The 13,788-nt window shown below is 39.8% G+C and overlaps 2 protein-coding genes across 2 annotated transcripts; one reads left to right on the top strand and one right to left on the bottom strand.

The window, feature by feature from the left end:
• The first annotated feature begins 5,162 nt into the window (after nucleotides 1-5,162).
• LOC113310425 (vacuolar fusion protein MON1 homolog) lies at nucleotides 5,163-10,081 on the top strand. The gene is made up of 14 exons (XM_026559108.1): nucleotides 5,163-6,181; nucleotides 6,685-6,764; nucleotides 6,890-6,961; nucleotides 7,071-7,110; nucleotides 7,191-7,292; nucleotides 7,481-7,602; nucleotides 7,706-7,838; nucleotides 8,257-8,348; nucleotides 8,507-8,588; nucleotides 8,871-8,935; nucleotides 9,088-9,387; nucleotides 9,476-9,564; nucleotides 9,699-9,763; nucleotides 9,905-10,081. Exons 1-14 carry the CDS (start codon nucleotides 5,288-5,290, stop codon nucleotides 9,998-10,000), a joined length of 2,232 nt encoding a protein of 743 aa, XP_026414893.1. The 5' UTR covers nucleotides 5,163-5,287; the 3' UTR covers nucleotides 10,001-10,081.
• LOC113310426 (pentatricopeptide repeat-containing protein At5g42450, mitochondrial-like) lies at nucleotides 10,080-11,877 on the bottom strand. Its single transcript, XM_026559110.1, has one exon. It carries the CDS (start codon nucleotides 11,847-11,849, stop codon nucleotides 10,266-10,268), a length of 1,584 nt encoding a protein of 527 aa, XP_026414895.1. The 5' UTR covers nucleotides 11,850-11,877; the 3' UTR covers nucleotides 10,080-10,265.
• Nucleotides 11,878-13,788: the final 1,911 nt, after the last annotated feature.

Here is a 13,788-nt window from a genome sequence, read left to right as displayed (position 1 = left end):
TATACATTACATCAGTTCATTCATTCATAAACAAACTTCAGAAATCAACTTTAAATACAATCTTAGCTTTCCCTGCAAATGCAGTTGCAAGCTTCCACTAAGGAGATTCAACTCAGCTCAATCATACTTCCTTTACCTCTCTACAAAACTCAATAGCACAACCTCTACAGCAAAACTCATTTATAATCACACCCTGCAACTTACATTCACTTCCACCAACAAAACAACACTCATATCATCTTATGAATTACAATCTTTCTTCCAATGCTATATCCTTCAAATTTTCTTGAGTAACAATATCTTCAACCTAAATCAACACAATTAGTCCAACATCACTATAATGTCCTGCAACAATCAAACATATCTGCAACCTCATCACTTGTAGAGCATACAAACACATTCCGAGCCACTTCTCTCCCTTTACAGCACCACTGCAACAACATCAGTTCCAACTCCAAACATATTCTCTTCCCAATCACCACTTGTTACATCCTCACAGGGCTAAACCCATTTCATCTCTATCACAGTCTGACTCAATTCCAACTACTTAAACCACCAGTAACCCAAAATACCAGAACCACCACAACTGAACTTCACTATCAATTCCAGACTCTGCTCTTCACCAAATCAATACCACATACAATATCTCCTCTACTAAGATTATCTCATAGTACTTATAATCTCATATACACATAACAGACTAATTTCCATCTGTAACTTCTGTCAAACACAAATCATCTCACACAATAATTCAAACTCAACAAACCGTTCACTATCAAAACCACTTCTACCTACATCCACAGTTTCATTGCTTGATCACCTCATCCTCAGTTCAAACACAAACATATAAACTCATATAAACTTAGCAATTTCAACTCAAAAATACCAAAATTAAGCAATTAAAGGCTTACCCAGACATTATCATCTTTTGAATTGATGTTCTTACCACCCGCTGTAATTTTATATCTACCATCAACTCGATCACCATTTCAATTCCAACAAACCATAGTTCAAAATCCTCAAGAGCATAATCTTAATTCCTAATTCACTAATTCTTCATTAGAAACAGCTAGACAACATCAATTAAACAGAATCCCTTCTTAACAGCTTAATTTCATCCTCAATTACTATGAAACCCTAACTTCTAGTTTGGGGAAGAATAAGATGAACCCTAACTTGATTCCCACCATAACAGCCCCAAACATCCAATTATACTTCAAATAAGAACACACCCATCACTAGTTCAATCCCCTTTACGTCAACTTCATCTTCTAATTCGTCTTTAATCAAACTCAGAGAAACCCAAGCTCTTCAATTCTTCACTAAAATTCCTGAATCAACATATAATTATTATGCCTTATCTTAAATAAACAAAACCCGTCATCAATAGATCGATTCTATCATCAACCTTACTTAATCTCCAAAGAATAGCAAACCCTAATCTCGTTCTTCTCAGGTTATCTCGAAATTCAATCAATCTTCAATTGATCTTCTTCATAAATTACAATCACGCCATCTTCATCATCTTCTCACTAGATTCAACAAATGATTCTCTCAAATCCTACCTCAAAATCGTCTCTCGGTTTCGCACAGAAGAAGAGATGAGAAGAAGAAAGACGAAGAAGAAACAAGAAAGAAAGAGAAAGAATAAGAGAGAAATAACTTTCTCTTCCCAACTTGGTTAGATAAGACCAACGAATGACACGTTCAGCTGGAAAATGCAGCCACCCGGATAACTGCAAAAAGACTAATTTGCCCTTCAAATAAAACTGATGATATATTCTTCGTCTAATATCCGAATGACACGTTCGAGTAGTCCATTCCGCATAACTTTTCGAGACGAACCTAACGATACTAGTTTCGTATCTATATCGTTGTTAGATTAATTTCTATAATTAACGTCCGTGTTAAACTAATCGTGTTATTATCGGCTAAATCGTCTCTTGACTGGTCCAATAGCGTTGACGAACTTGAGGGTCCTTACATCCGCGCCAAGGCATGCCAACCATGCCAGCCGCTCCACTGTGCCAATGGCATGCCATGCCAGCCACATCCCCGCGCCAAGGCATGCCAACCATGCCAGTCGCACCACCGTGCCAATGGAAAACCATGCCAGCCACGTCTCCGCGCCAAGGCATGCATGCCAACCATGCCAGCCGCACCACCGTGCCAATGGTAAACCATGCAGGCCATGTCTCCACGTCAAGGCATGCCAACCATGCCAGCCGCACCACTGTGCCAATGGCATGCCATGCCAGCCGCACCACTGTGCCAATGGCATGCCATGCCAGCCGCACCACTGTGCCAATGGCATGCCATGCCAGCCACGTCTCCGCGCTAAGGCATGCCAACCATGCAAGCCGCACCACATGTGCCAATGGCATGCCATCCACCTTGCCGCGCCATACCATGCCGGTCTCCCCTTTACGGCTGCCCAAACAAAGGCTTGCGACGATCAACGACCATCCTTCCATCTTGGGTACAAATCTTAGCAGTCCAAGGTCATCAAACGACACATGGTAACCTTTGGCCCAACGCCAAAACCCTAGTTTTGGCCACGCCTAAGCCGCGACAAGGCATGCCGGCCATGCCACATGTGCCAATGGCATGCCAGCCACCTTGCTTCTCCATACCATGCCGGCCTCCCTTTTACGGCTGCCAAAACGAAGGCTTGCGACCATCAACGACCATCCTTCCATCCTGGGTGCAAATCTTAGCCGTCCAAGGTCACCAACCAACGCATGGTAACCTTTGGCCCAACGCCAAAATCCTAGTTTTGGCCACGCCTAAGCCGCGCCAAGGCATGCCGGCCATGCCACATGTGCCAATGACATTCCAGCCACCTTGTCGCGCTATACCATGCCGGCCTCCCTTCTACGGCTGCCAAAACGAAGGCTTGCGACCATCAACGACCATCCTTCCATCTTAGATGCAAATCTTATCCGTCCAAGGTCGCCAACCAACGCATGGTAACCTTTGACCCAACGCCAAAACCCTAGTTTTGGCCACGCCTAAACCGCGCCAAGGCATGCTGGCCATGTCACATGTGCCAATGGCATGCCAGCCACCTTTCCGCACCATTCCATGCCGGCCTTCCCTTTACGGCTGCCCAAACGAATGCTTGCGACCATCAACGGCCATCCTTCCATCTTGGGTGCAAATCTTAGCCGTACAAGGTCGCCAACCAACGCATGGTAACATTTGGCCCAATGACAAAACCTAGTTTTGGCCACGCCTAAATTGCGTCAAGGCATCCCGGCCATGCCGCATGTGCCAATGGCATGCCAACCACCTTGCCGCGCCATACCATGCCGGCCTTCCCTTTACGGCTGCCAAAACGAAGGCTTGCGATGATCCACGACCATCCTTCTATCTGAGACGCCAATCTTAACCGTCCAAGGTCGCCAACCAATGCATGTTAACCTTTGGCCCAACGCCAAAACTCTAGTTTTGGCCAACCACCTTGCCGCACCTAAACCCTACCATGCCGGCCTTCCCTTTGCGGCTACCAAAACGAAGGCTTGCGACAATCAACAACCATCCTTCTATCGAAGATGCATATCTTAGCCGTCGAAGGTTACCAGCTAACGCTTGGCAACCTTTGGGCCGACGCCAGGCTCTAGTTTTGGTCGCGCCCAAACATTGCCAAAACCCCAGCTTTTGGCCGCGTCTAAACTATCCCATATTAAATCCATGCCGGCCATGCTTTCATACCACAGGATACCAAACGAAGGGTTGCAATAATCAACGACTACCCTTCCTCTAAAGATGCCAAATATCGACCGTCGAAGGTCACCACCGAGACGTCAAGTCTCCCAAGCTCAACTTGCCAAACAACAACAACATGCTACATGTTTTTCACGAAAACACTCGAGACATCAACACATGTCACAAACTGGGGGATGCTTATTGGATATTGGTTTGGCGGTTTACAACGTGCGGCGTACACTACGCCCGTTACAAGACAGTGTCATAAGGGATGAGGCGGTTAGTAAATACATGGAGTAATGGTGAAACGCTTTCTTTTATGGAACTTCAATTCCAGGCGTTACCGGTTACCACCTCCTCCCATTTACTTACCCGTTTTCAATTTCTTACGAGACCAGGGTACGTTTCACTTCGACTTGTATAAATAGGTCTTACCTATTTCCACCGAACAACAAGTTCTGGTCAGGAGCATACAACACTCAGAAAACATTTGCTAGCTTTCCCATATGTTAGCTTCCTTTTTCTGATACAAGTCGTAAACACAACTACTCTTCCAGAATCAACTATTGTGGTCTCAACACTCTCTTCGCTTCCCTCCCCTCCCGAAAAAACCAACCCTTTCTCCTCCACTTTGTGACCGAAGCAAGTCTGGAACGACCATTTCTTGGTTTATGCCGGATTTGTACATATTGATCTCTCGAATCTAAAGTACTCCCTTACAGTACATTGTTTAGGGTTTAGACTCGTTTCTCACCCACACACCCGAAATTACCAAAACCAGCAGAAACCGTTTTCACCCTCAAAAACATGGGTAATCACCTCATGACATAATTCCAAGCAAACATTTTCTAGACCAAAAATGGCATGATCCCGTTTTTGATGCTTGTATACAAAAATACAAAGATGCATGTACAAATTCCAATTTCCCTGGCTGAGCAAATTTGATCTGTTGATTGCTTATGATTTATCTTCGGAAAATGGGTTATTTGCCCAAATATTTTTAAAACATGGTTCAAATAGACGAGTAAAAATTAGGATGAGTGAAATGGACATGAAAAAAATAGCAAGAGTGAAACTGGATTCATCCTGGCTTAAATTTAAAAAAGAGCGAGGATGAAACTGGATGCATCCTGATGTAAATTAAAAATAAGAAAAAGTATTTGAAAATGGGCAGGATGAAACTGTTTACATCCTGACTATTTTTACATTCTCGTCCATTTAAACAGTATCAAACTTTAGATATCTTTTTCACTCCGGAATTATCATTATTGGGTTAATTGACCAATTTTGTGATTTATCTTTTAAGGATCGAAATTCTCACTGACATTATAATCCAAACGTTTTTTGTTGACACCAGATTTCATTTTTTTAGTCAAAGTCTGTCACCCACTCGTCTGGTCAACAAAGACCATACTTAACACAAATTCGCAACAAAATTAACCACTTGACTGTTAGGAAGAGAAACCAGAGAGATAGATCATGCTCACACACACCTAATAATCCCAACTCCCCAAAATCAAAACCCTAACCCTAAAATTTCATTCTAATCACACGCATTCCCCTAGATTCCTCCCCGAAAATGTCTTCAGATTCTAATTCACCCGATTCCACAAATCAAAACCCTAAACAAGTAGTAATTACAGATCAAATTTCTTCTTTAACATTGGCCGATGAATCGCAAAAAGTAGAAGAAGCACAAGAAGTATCAATTTCGATTGTGAATGGATCTGATGGTGATGTTAATTCCGATCAGAATGATAAGACCCAAGTCCCAGATGAAGAAGAAGAAGGGGGAAATGATTCAGCAATGGTGTCTGCAGAGGAGGAGGAGGTTGAAGTTTTGGTAGAAGAAGGTGTTAGAGAGATAAATTTATCATCTGGTGGTGGTGGGATTGATAATTTGGAGCAAAAAATTGAGGGAAATGGTTCAGAAACGGTGTCTGTAAAAGAGGAGGCTGGAGTTGAAGAAACAGGGGCTAGAGAGATCAATTCGTCGTCTGGTGGTGGTATTGATGAAATTGAAGGAACAAAAGTAAGTCCTAGTACTAGTGCAAATGGTTCAGCAATGGTGTCTGTAAAGGAGGAGGTTGGAGTTGTAGAAGAAGGTGTTAGAGAGATAAATTTTTCATCTGGTGGTGGTGGTGGAGGTGATTTTGAGCAGGAAATTGAGCGAAATGGTTCAGTTTTTGTGTCTGTAGAGGAGACTGAAGTCCCAGAAGAAGAAGAGGAAGGGGTTAGAGAGACGAATTCTTCATCTGGGGGTGGTGTTGATGAAATTGAAGGAGCAGTATTAAGTCCTAGCAGTAGTGGATATGCTGGTGAATTGGGAACTAGTAGTGGAACTAGTAATTCTGGAATTGATGAGATTGAAGAACAAGATGGAATTGTTAGTAATGATGGTGTGAATTTGCGAGATAATTTGAACGATGGGGCTTCGGGTGCGTGGGTTGCTGGGAAACGACATTCAGATGAGGTTTGTGCTGCTGCCTATTTTTTGTTTTTTTTTGAATTGGACTGTTTGTTTTCTTTAAAATTTGGGGATTTTGGTTGAATTGGAAATGACAGTTGTATTTGAACTACTGTACATGCTTTTATTGTCCGTTTTAGTTATTGATCAAATTGTCATCCTTAATGGGCAATAATAGGTTCTCATCATTTGACGATTAGTCTATTAGACTAACATGCATTTCCATCTACAAGAGTACCTGCATGCGTGTGTTATACTTAATGATTATCGATGGGTTGGTCTTTGTGATAAGTAGATCATCCTTGTTAGAAATTAGACGTTGGATCATTTTGATGTAGGACCAGATGAAACTGTAAAATTTTAGAAGTACTGTAAGCATCCTCGCAATAATCAGTGTCAGTAAGTTTTAGTACTGTAAGCATTGTTTTTATGTGGAAGTACTAAATTCTTTTCTTGTACAGTGACTCGAGTAATTTCTAGTGGCATTTTGATTTATTTATGAAGTGCAGGATGATGGTTCAGCATCTTGGAGGAAAAGGAAGAAGCATTTTTTTGTTTTGAGTAATTCTGGCAAGCCAATATACTCCAGGTATGTGTCATTGTTGATTTGGGGAACTCAGGAACTAAATTTTCTATCTTCTATAGAGTTTGATGCTATTACTGGGTATATTGGTAATTGTAACTTTTGACTATCATGGTTATGATACTTAAAAGGTATGGAGATGAACACAAGCTTGCTGGGTTTTCGGCTACATTGCAAGCAATTATATCCTTTGTGGAGAATGGGTACAATATCAAAACTCCCCTTTTATTCATGTAGAATTTGATCAATCTCTTTGTCAATGTCGTAAGACAAAATTGGTTGGTTTATCCTTTTTCCTTGATGCCTTTTCAGGGGAGACAGTGTTAAATTCGTAAGAGCCGGAAAACATCAGGTTTGTTGACATATCCATACACCTAGATTAGTGGCAGTTAGTTTTATTAGAGATTTTACTCAGAACTTTTGCATGTTCAGGTAATTTTTCTTGTGAAGGGACCTATTTATTTGGTGTGCATAAGCTGTACTGAAGAGCCTCAGGAGTCATTAATGGGTCAATTGGAACTAATCTATGGTCAGGTAAGAATTTGTAGTTCATTTTCCATATTGTGGTGTGATGTATGTCCTGGTTGTGTATTTGACTTGCTGTTCACTTGCCTTGAGTTTATCCAACAAAGATGTTGATATTTTTCATAATGTGGTTTACACACTGGAACTGCTGTTATCTCTATTTACGGTGTACTTGTTTCATATTTTTGTGGATGCAGATGCTTCTTATCCTAACTAAGTCTGTGAATAGATGTTTTGAGAGAAATTCAAAGTTTGATATGACACCCTTGCTTGGGGGAACAGACTGTGTCTTTTCATCGCTTATCCATTCCTTTGGTTGGTGTGTTCCTCTGCCCGTGTGCTCTATTCCATTAAAGCATATGATAGAACCTGTTTTTTTGAATTAGTGGTAGCCTTTTGCTAATCTACACTTCCTTTATCAGGAACCCTGCTACATTTCTTCATGCATATACTTGCCTTCCTCTTGCTTATCCTACAAGGCAAGCTGCAGGAGCTATATTACAAGACGTAGCTGAATCAGGTGTTCTTTTCGCGATATTGATGTGTAAGCACAAGGTTCGTCTCTACACCCTGCTGTAGTAAATCAAAGTTGGTTTTCCATTTTTGAGACAATGAAAGATGTTGTTCGGTTACCAGAAACTCCCAGCCCCACCTTACTTATAATATAGAGCTGCTCGCGAACTATTAATATCCATCCCTTGTTATTCTCGTAGAGCCCGACCTTTTTAAACCAGGTCTGTGTAGTGGAAGATTCCTACTGCAGTTCCTCCGCTTGAAGGTCTTAACTTTATACTTGCAATTGTAGATTAGGCTTCCTCTGAGAAACTATTATTCAACTACTTCATCTCTTTGATAGACAATCACGCCCTTCTTTTGGTTGTGGTATACTTATCGCTTTCTTTGTTGGTTGTTGTTACACTTATTTTCTTGCCAAAAGTAAACAAGCATTAGAAGTTAATAAGAATTATCGCAGGTTATCAGTCTTGTTGGTGCACAAAAGGCATCCCTTCATCCTGATGATATGCTGTTACTTGCCAATTTTGTCCTGTCCTCAGAATCCTTTAGGCAAGTAAAAGCCCATTGCCATTGTTCAATTTTTTTTTTTACATTACAATTATATTTTTCAGTGATTTGAAGTGTTGAGAACACTAATCTCAATTAGAAAAGCTTTTATCTGTTTTGATGTTTTAATCTTACATTATACTGTTTCGTACCATGTGCAGGACATCTGAATCGTTCTCACCAATATGCTTGCCAAGATATAATCCAATGGCGTTTCTATATGCATATGTGCAGTATCTTGATGTGAGTGACATTGAAGTCCTGTCGGTTGTCAGTTAGATGTGGAATGGATACATTCTCGGCTTATTTTTTAAATGGGCGGTTTCTTTGTTCCAAGATGTTGTACCGAGTTCATCTCTTTGCGGAATGTATCCGGATCTATCATTCTTAATTGACAACTGATATTTGTGATCTGACGCCAGTCTTGAATTACCTTTGGATATGAACTGATGCTGTGTCTGTGTGAGATTTAAGTTGCTTAGGGTTTGGTTCTGTACATGACATCTTTAAATTGTGGCTTGGCAGGTAGATACGTACTTGATGTTGCTTACCACTAGTTCAGATGCCTTTTATCATCTTAAGGACTGCAGGTATACCACATCGTCCCTACTTTGTACAAATTTTTGAACAAACTTGAGGGTTGTGAAATAGATATAGCAATGATCTGCTAAAAAGAGGTTAAATAATACTCTGTAAGATAATTTTATTCAAGAATTTTTATACGTTGAACTAAATTTTGTAGGATGCGTATCGAGACGGTGCTTGTGAAGTCAAATGTCCTTATTGAAGTTCAGAGATCCATGCTAGATGGTGGTCTCCGTGTAGAGGATTTGCCTATCGATCCTTCTCGTCCTGTATCTTCATCTCCTCATCTGGGCCAAGGAAAACTTACGCCTGAGTCTCTTGAGCGATTAAAAGAAGCAGATTATGGCATTGGTGGTCCTGCTGGACTATGGCATTTCGTTTATCGAAGTATTTATCTGGATCAGTATGTGTCATCAGAGTTCTCATCTCCAATAAACAGTTCTAGACAACAGAAAGGGTAATGCTTCCTTAAGTTGCAAAGTTGATTTGTTATTGGTCTCTGTTTACCGCACCAGCGTGAAGATAGTTTCTTACTCTTTTTACAGATTGTACAGAGCATACCAGAGGGTTTATGCTTCCATGCATGGCGAAAATGGACCACATAAAACGCAATTTAGAAGAAATGAAAATTATGGTATGGAATCTTTCCTTCACCTTTTTTTCTTGGGATTATCTACGGAGTATGATGAGCCGAAACACTTTCCTCACCTTCTAATTTGTGTTTTGACAATGTTATTTGCATTTAAATGGAATTTTTTTTTTGGGCAGTTATACTGTGCTGGATTACTCCGGATTTTGAACTTTATGCAGCATTTGATCCACTTGCAGACAAGGTACTGATATACTTCTTGGTTGAAATCTGTTTCAGTGATTTACACAAACTAATTGAATTTAGTACAAACTAGTTTAAAGCATGTGATTGTATCCATTTTTGTAAAAGGCCGTGTTTGAATTTCCTCTGATTTTCTTTGCAGGCGTTGGCTATAAAAACTTGCAATCGCGTATGTCAGTGGGTTAGAGATTTGGAAAATGAGATTTTCTTGTTGGGGGCAAGCCCCTTCTCATGGTGATTGTTTTCTTTTTCATACTTTGTGTATGCACATAATGTACTGTATTTATCTAATAAAATCTTCCAATTTTGTTACTGTGCATTTTCGTTTCCAAATTTTGTATGATCCAAAGAAACAAAGTTCATAATTCTGTAACAACACCTTTGTTAAATCTCTTGATTCTTTGCAAATCTAAATTGAATCAATTGATTGCATAAACGGAACGTTATGGTTTTTCTGTACTGTGGGACTGTTGCCTCACTAGAACAAATTACAAGCACGCAGTTCATATTTCGTGGTCTACCTTCATATGTTCCAAAAGGTTTCTGAGCATCAAATAAATCTCATCCTTTTGAGCATGTCTCTTGTCGCTGGTGACAAAAACTTGAACCTTGCCATTGGCTTCAATCCAACTGCATCCAGGAATTATTGTCATTCCTTTCTCCTTCATCTCTGTCCTGATTACTGATGAATTGCTCCATCTACCAGCTGCAGAATTGGCATTAGAAATCATAATATAGGATGATGAATCCTTAGGATCTAGACCATGAACCCGTCCAGCTGCATAATTAGCAAGTTCCAGATTCGAGTGTATTTGGCACCCTCCAAGCAATGATTTCCAAAATCCAATTCCTGGATCAAAAGGTAGATCCTGAAGGAAAGTTTCTGCTTCACTGAAATACCCGCACCGAGACAGTAGATCAACCATACACGCATAGTGTTCAGGCTGTAGCAGATTAGGGTCTTCAGCTTTCGCTAAATTGAAATGCGTAAAAGCTTCATCAACTAGACCAGTATGATCACAAGCCAGCAATACACACAAAAGAGTGACACTATTAGGTCTAAAACCAGAAGTTTTCATCTGTTTGAAGAACTCCAATGCTTCTTTTCCTCTCCCATTCTGTGCATACCCGCAAATCATAGTCATAGCATTCCAAGAAACAACATTTTTCTGCTGAAGTGTATCGAATATCAAAAGACTATCTTCCATTGCCCCGCATTTCGCGTAAAATCTAATCAGTGAATTACTAACAAAAACACCACAAGAAGAACCCAAAATCTTCAGAGCACAAGCATGAAAACTCTTACCCATATCAAGAGCTGCTATATTAGCTGCTGCGCTGAAAACACAAGGAAACGTCGAGTGAACAGGCAGTAATAATCCTTCTCTACGCATCTTAACAAATAGATTTACAGCTTCTTCGGTATGACCAGTTTGGCTATACCCGCCAATCATTGCATTCCAAGAAACAACATTTTTCTCAGGCATATCTTGAAAAACCTGTAAAGCATCTTCACATCTCTTGTTTTTCAAGTACCCACATATCAAAGTAGTATAAGAAACCACATTTGGTTCATTTGTATCATCAAAAGCTTTCCGAGCATTTTTTATCGTACTTAACTTCACATAAAGATTAAGAATCGAACTTCCAACAAAAACATTCGTATTAAGGCCCAACTTCAACGCAAAAGCATGGAATTGCTCACCAATACAAAGATTTCGTAACGCGATAGAAGAATGAATTACCGTTCCGAAAGTGTACTGAGTAGGTGTACAGTTGAATTTAAGCACACTTGAAAAGAGACTAATTGCATCTTTATGACGATCTTTTTTCACAAACTGACCGATAACCTTTGTTGCTGAAACAATGTCCCAGTCAGGCGTTTCGTCGAACAAATTACGAGCAACTGAGAATGAATCCCGTTGGCAGTAAGAGCTAATAAGGTCTGATTCAGCTAGGGAAATCCCTAACTTGATGTAACGGGCATGAGATTTCTGGGTTTGTTGGAAAATTTTGTCAGACAATTTTTGAGCTTGTCTAAAATTTGGTTGATATGATTGAATGATGTTTAGTGGGATGCAATTCATGTGTGCGCCTGCAAGTGTACCCTCAATGAGGAGGTCCAAGGTTCAATCCCTGTAACCGTGTAACGTGCGCAGTAGTTGTCACTGGGGTTGGAGGGTCGGGCCAGGCAGTAGGGCCTGCCCGACTGATCAAAAATAGAAACAGATTCATGTGTCCGCCAATATTTGGCTGTGCAGGGAAATATTTATGAACAAAAATTCTGTACTGAACGCCCTCCCACCCAATGTAATTAATATCGGATATCGGTTTATCTCGGTCAGGACCGATACACTGGTACGATTTTATATCAGGGATATTATCGTTCAAATATCAGTAAAATGTCGGTTCCAAATTTAGAGACTATAATTTTATAACTACCATCAATTTTATCAAAAAACACAAGAGTAACTTCAACAACTTAAAATTTTACTGCCTAAAATGGTAATTAAACAAGTTAAAAGTTCAAACCAAAAACAGGAGAGTAACTTCAACAACTTTAAAATTTACTACCTAAAATGGTAATTAAACAAGGATATTACAGTCTTATTCAAAATCATACGAGCCACTATTGATATCATCATCTTCAGTAACTCCATTAGCTCCATCAAGTAGTCCATAATTTGTGTCTAGCATTAATTGATCAGTATCATATCCATCATACTCAGAGTCGGTTGGGTAAGTAGACTTACTTCGAGAGCTACATGCACCTCTACTACCAACTGGCCGACTTTCTTCACCAAGAATATCTTGCAAAGCATCCAAAGTTACATTATCACCTTCTACCGCCAAGTCTTCCAAGTTCTGTGGATCCAACCATTCATCATTTTCATCATGCTCATCAAGAAAAATAGGATCACGAAATACCCCCAAAATATCGGCCGATACGGCGAATATCAGACGATATTATCGCCAAGATATCGTATCTCCGATACAATGCTTATCCTACCGCTCCAAGGCCGATATCCGAAATATCCCCGATGTATCGACCGATACGGCCGATATTGATTACACTGCTCCCACCCCTACCACAAACTACCCCAAAACCGCTGTGTCTCGTAAACTGACCTTTAAATGGCCCCCTGCGGATTCCGAGAGGGTGAATTCCACCCGTCCGACATGATAGTTTTTAGGGAGTTTAGGGGACGGTTCGTACCAAAAATTTTGATGATTGGGAAAATTATTTACTTGTATTAATTTGGGGCCCTGGTGATTTAAATCCTGGCTAAATTGGGGCCTATGGATTTTTTCACCCACCCCATAAAGAATGATAAGGGGTGTCTAAGTTTGATGAAACTACCATTTTACCCTCTATCAAATATTAATACTACTAATTTGTACCCATCAAATCCTAATCATAAAATTAAAAACTAAAATCAAAATCAAAATCATAAAATTAAAATCATAAAATTTAAAAACTAAAATCATAGAATCAAAAACTAAAATCAAAATCAAATTCATTTCCATCTCCACTTCAACTGATTCTTCTTATTTTCTTCTCAACCCAATCCTATAAACTAGGTTTTGGTAACATAAAATTGCTCAAGAATTGAAAATTTTGAAATCTAATTTTTCCTGGTTTATCAGAATCGGTTAACGTTAATGTATATGTGATCCGATTGCAAATAGAAACAGTTTATGTTCATACCCACAAAGACCGATTGTCCTTGATATGTTTTCTGGTTCGAGAAATTTGAACCAGAATCGACTTATATTAGCACTTATAAAAACCGATTGTTGATGTATAATGTTAGAATAAGATTTTATATGTGTGTCGAGTAAACCGATTGTTGTTCTCAATTTTTCTGTATCTTTTTTTTTGTTAGAATCAGATTACATGAGCATTCTTATAAACCGATTCCTGTTGTGCAATGTCAGGAATCAGTTTTATATATGTATCGTATAAACCGATTCTGGTTAACCCAAAATAATTATGCATGATTTTACCCAATTTGAAAGCGAGTA

Source organism: Papaver somniferum, chromosome 9, assembly GCF_003573695.1.
Source record: "Papaver somniferum cultivar HN1 chromosome 9, ASM357369v1, whole genome shotgun sequence".
Taxonomy (NCBI): domain Eukaryota; kingdom Viridiplantae; phylum Streptophyta; class Magnoliopsida; order Ranunculales; family Papaveraceae; genus Papaver; species Papaver somniferum.
This window is presented reverse-complemented; position numbering and strand designations above follow the sequence as displayed.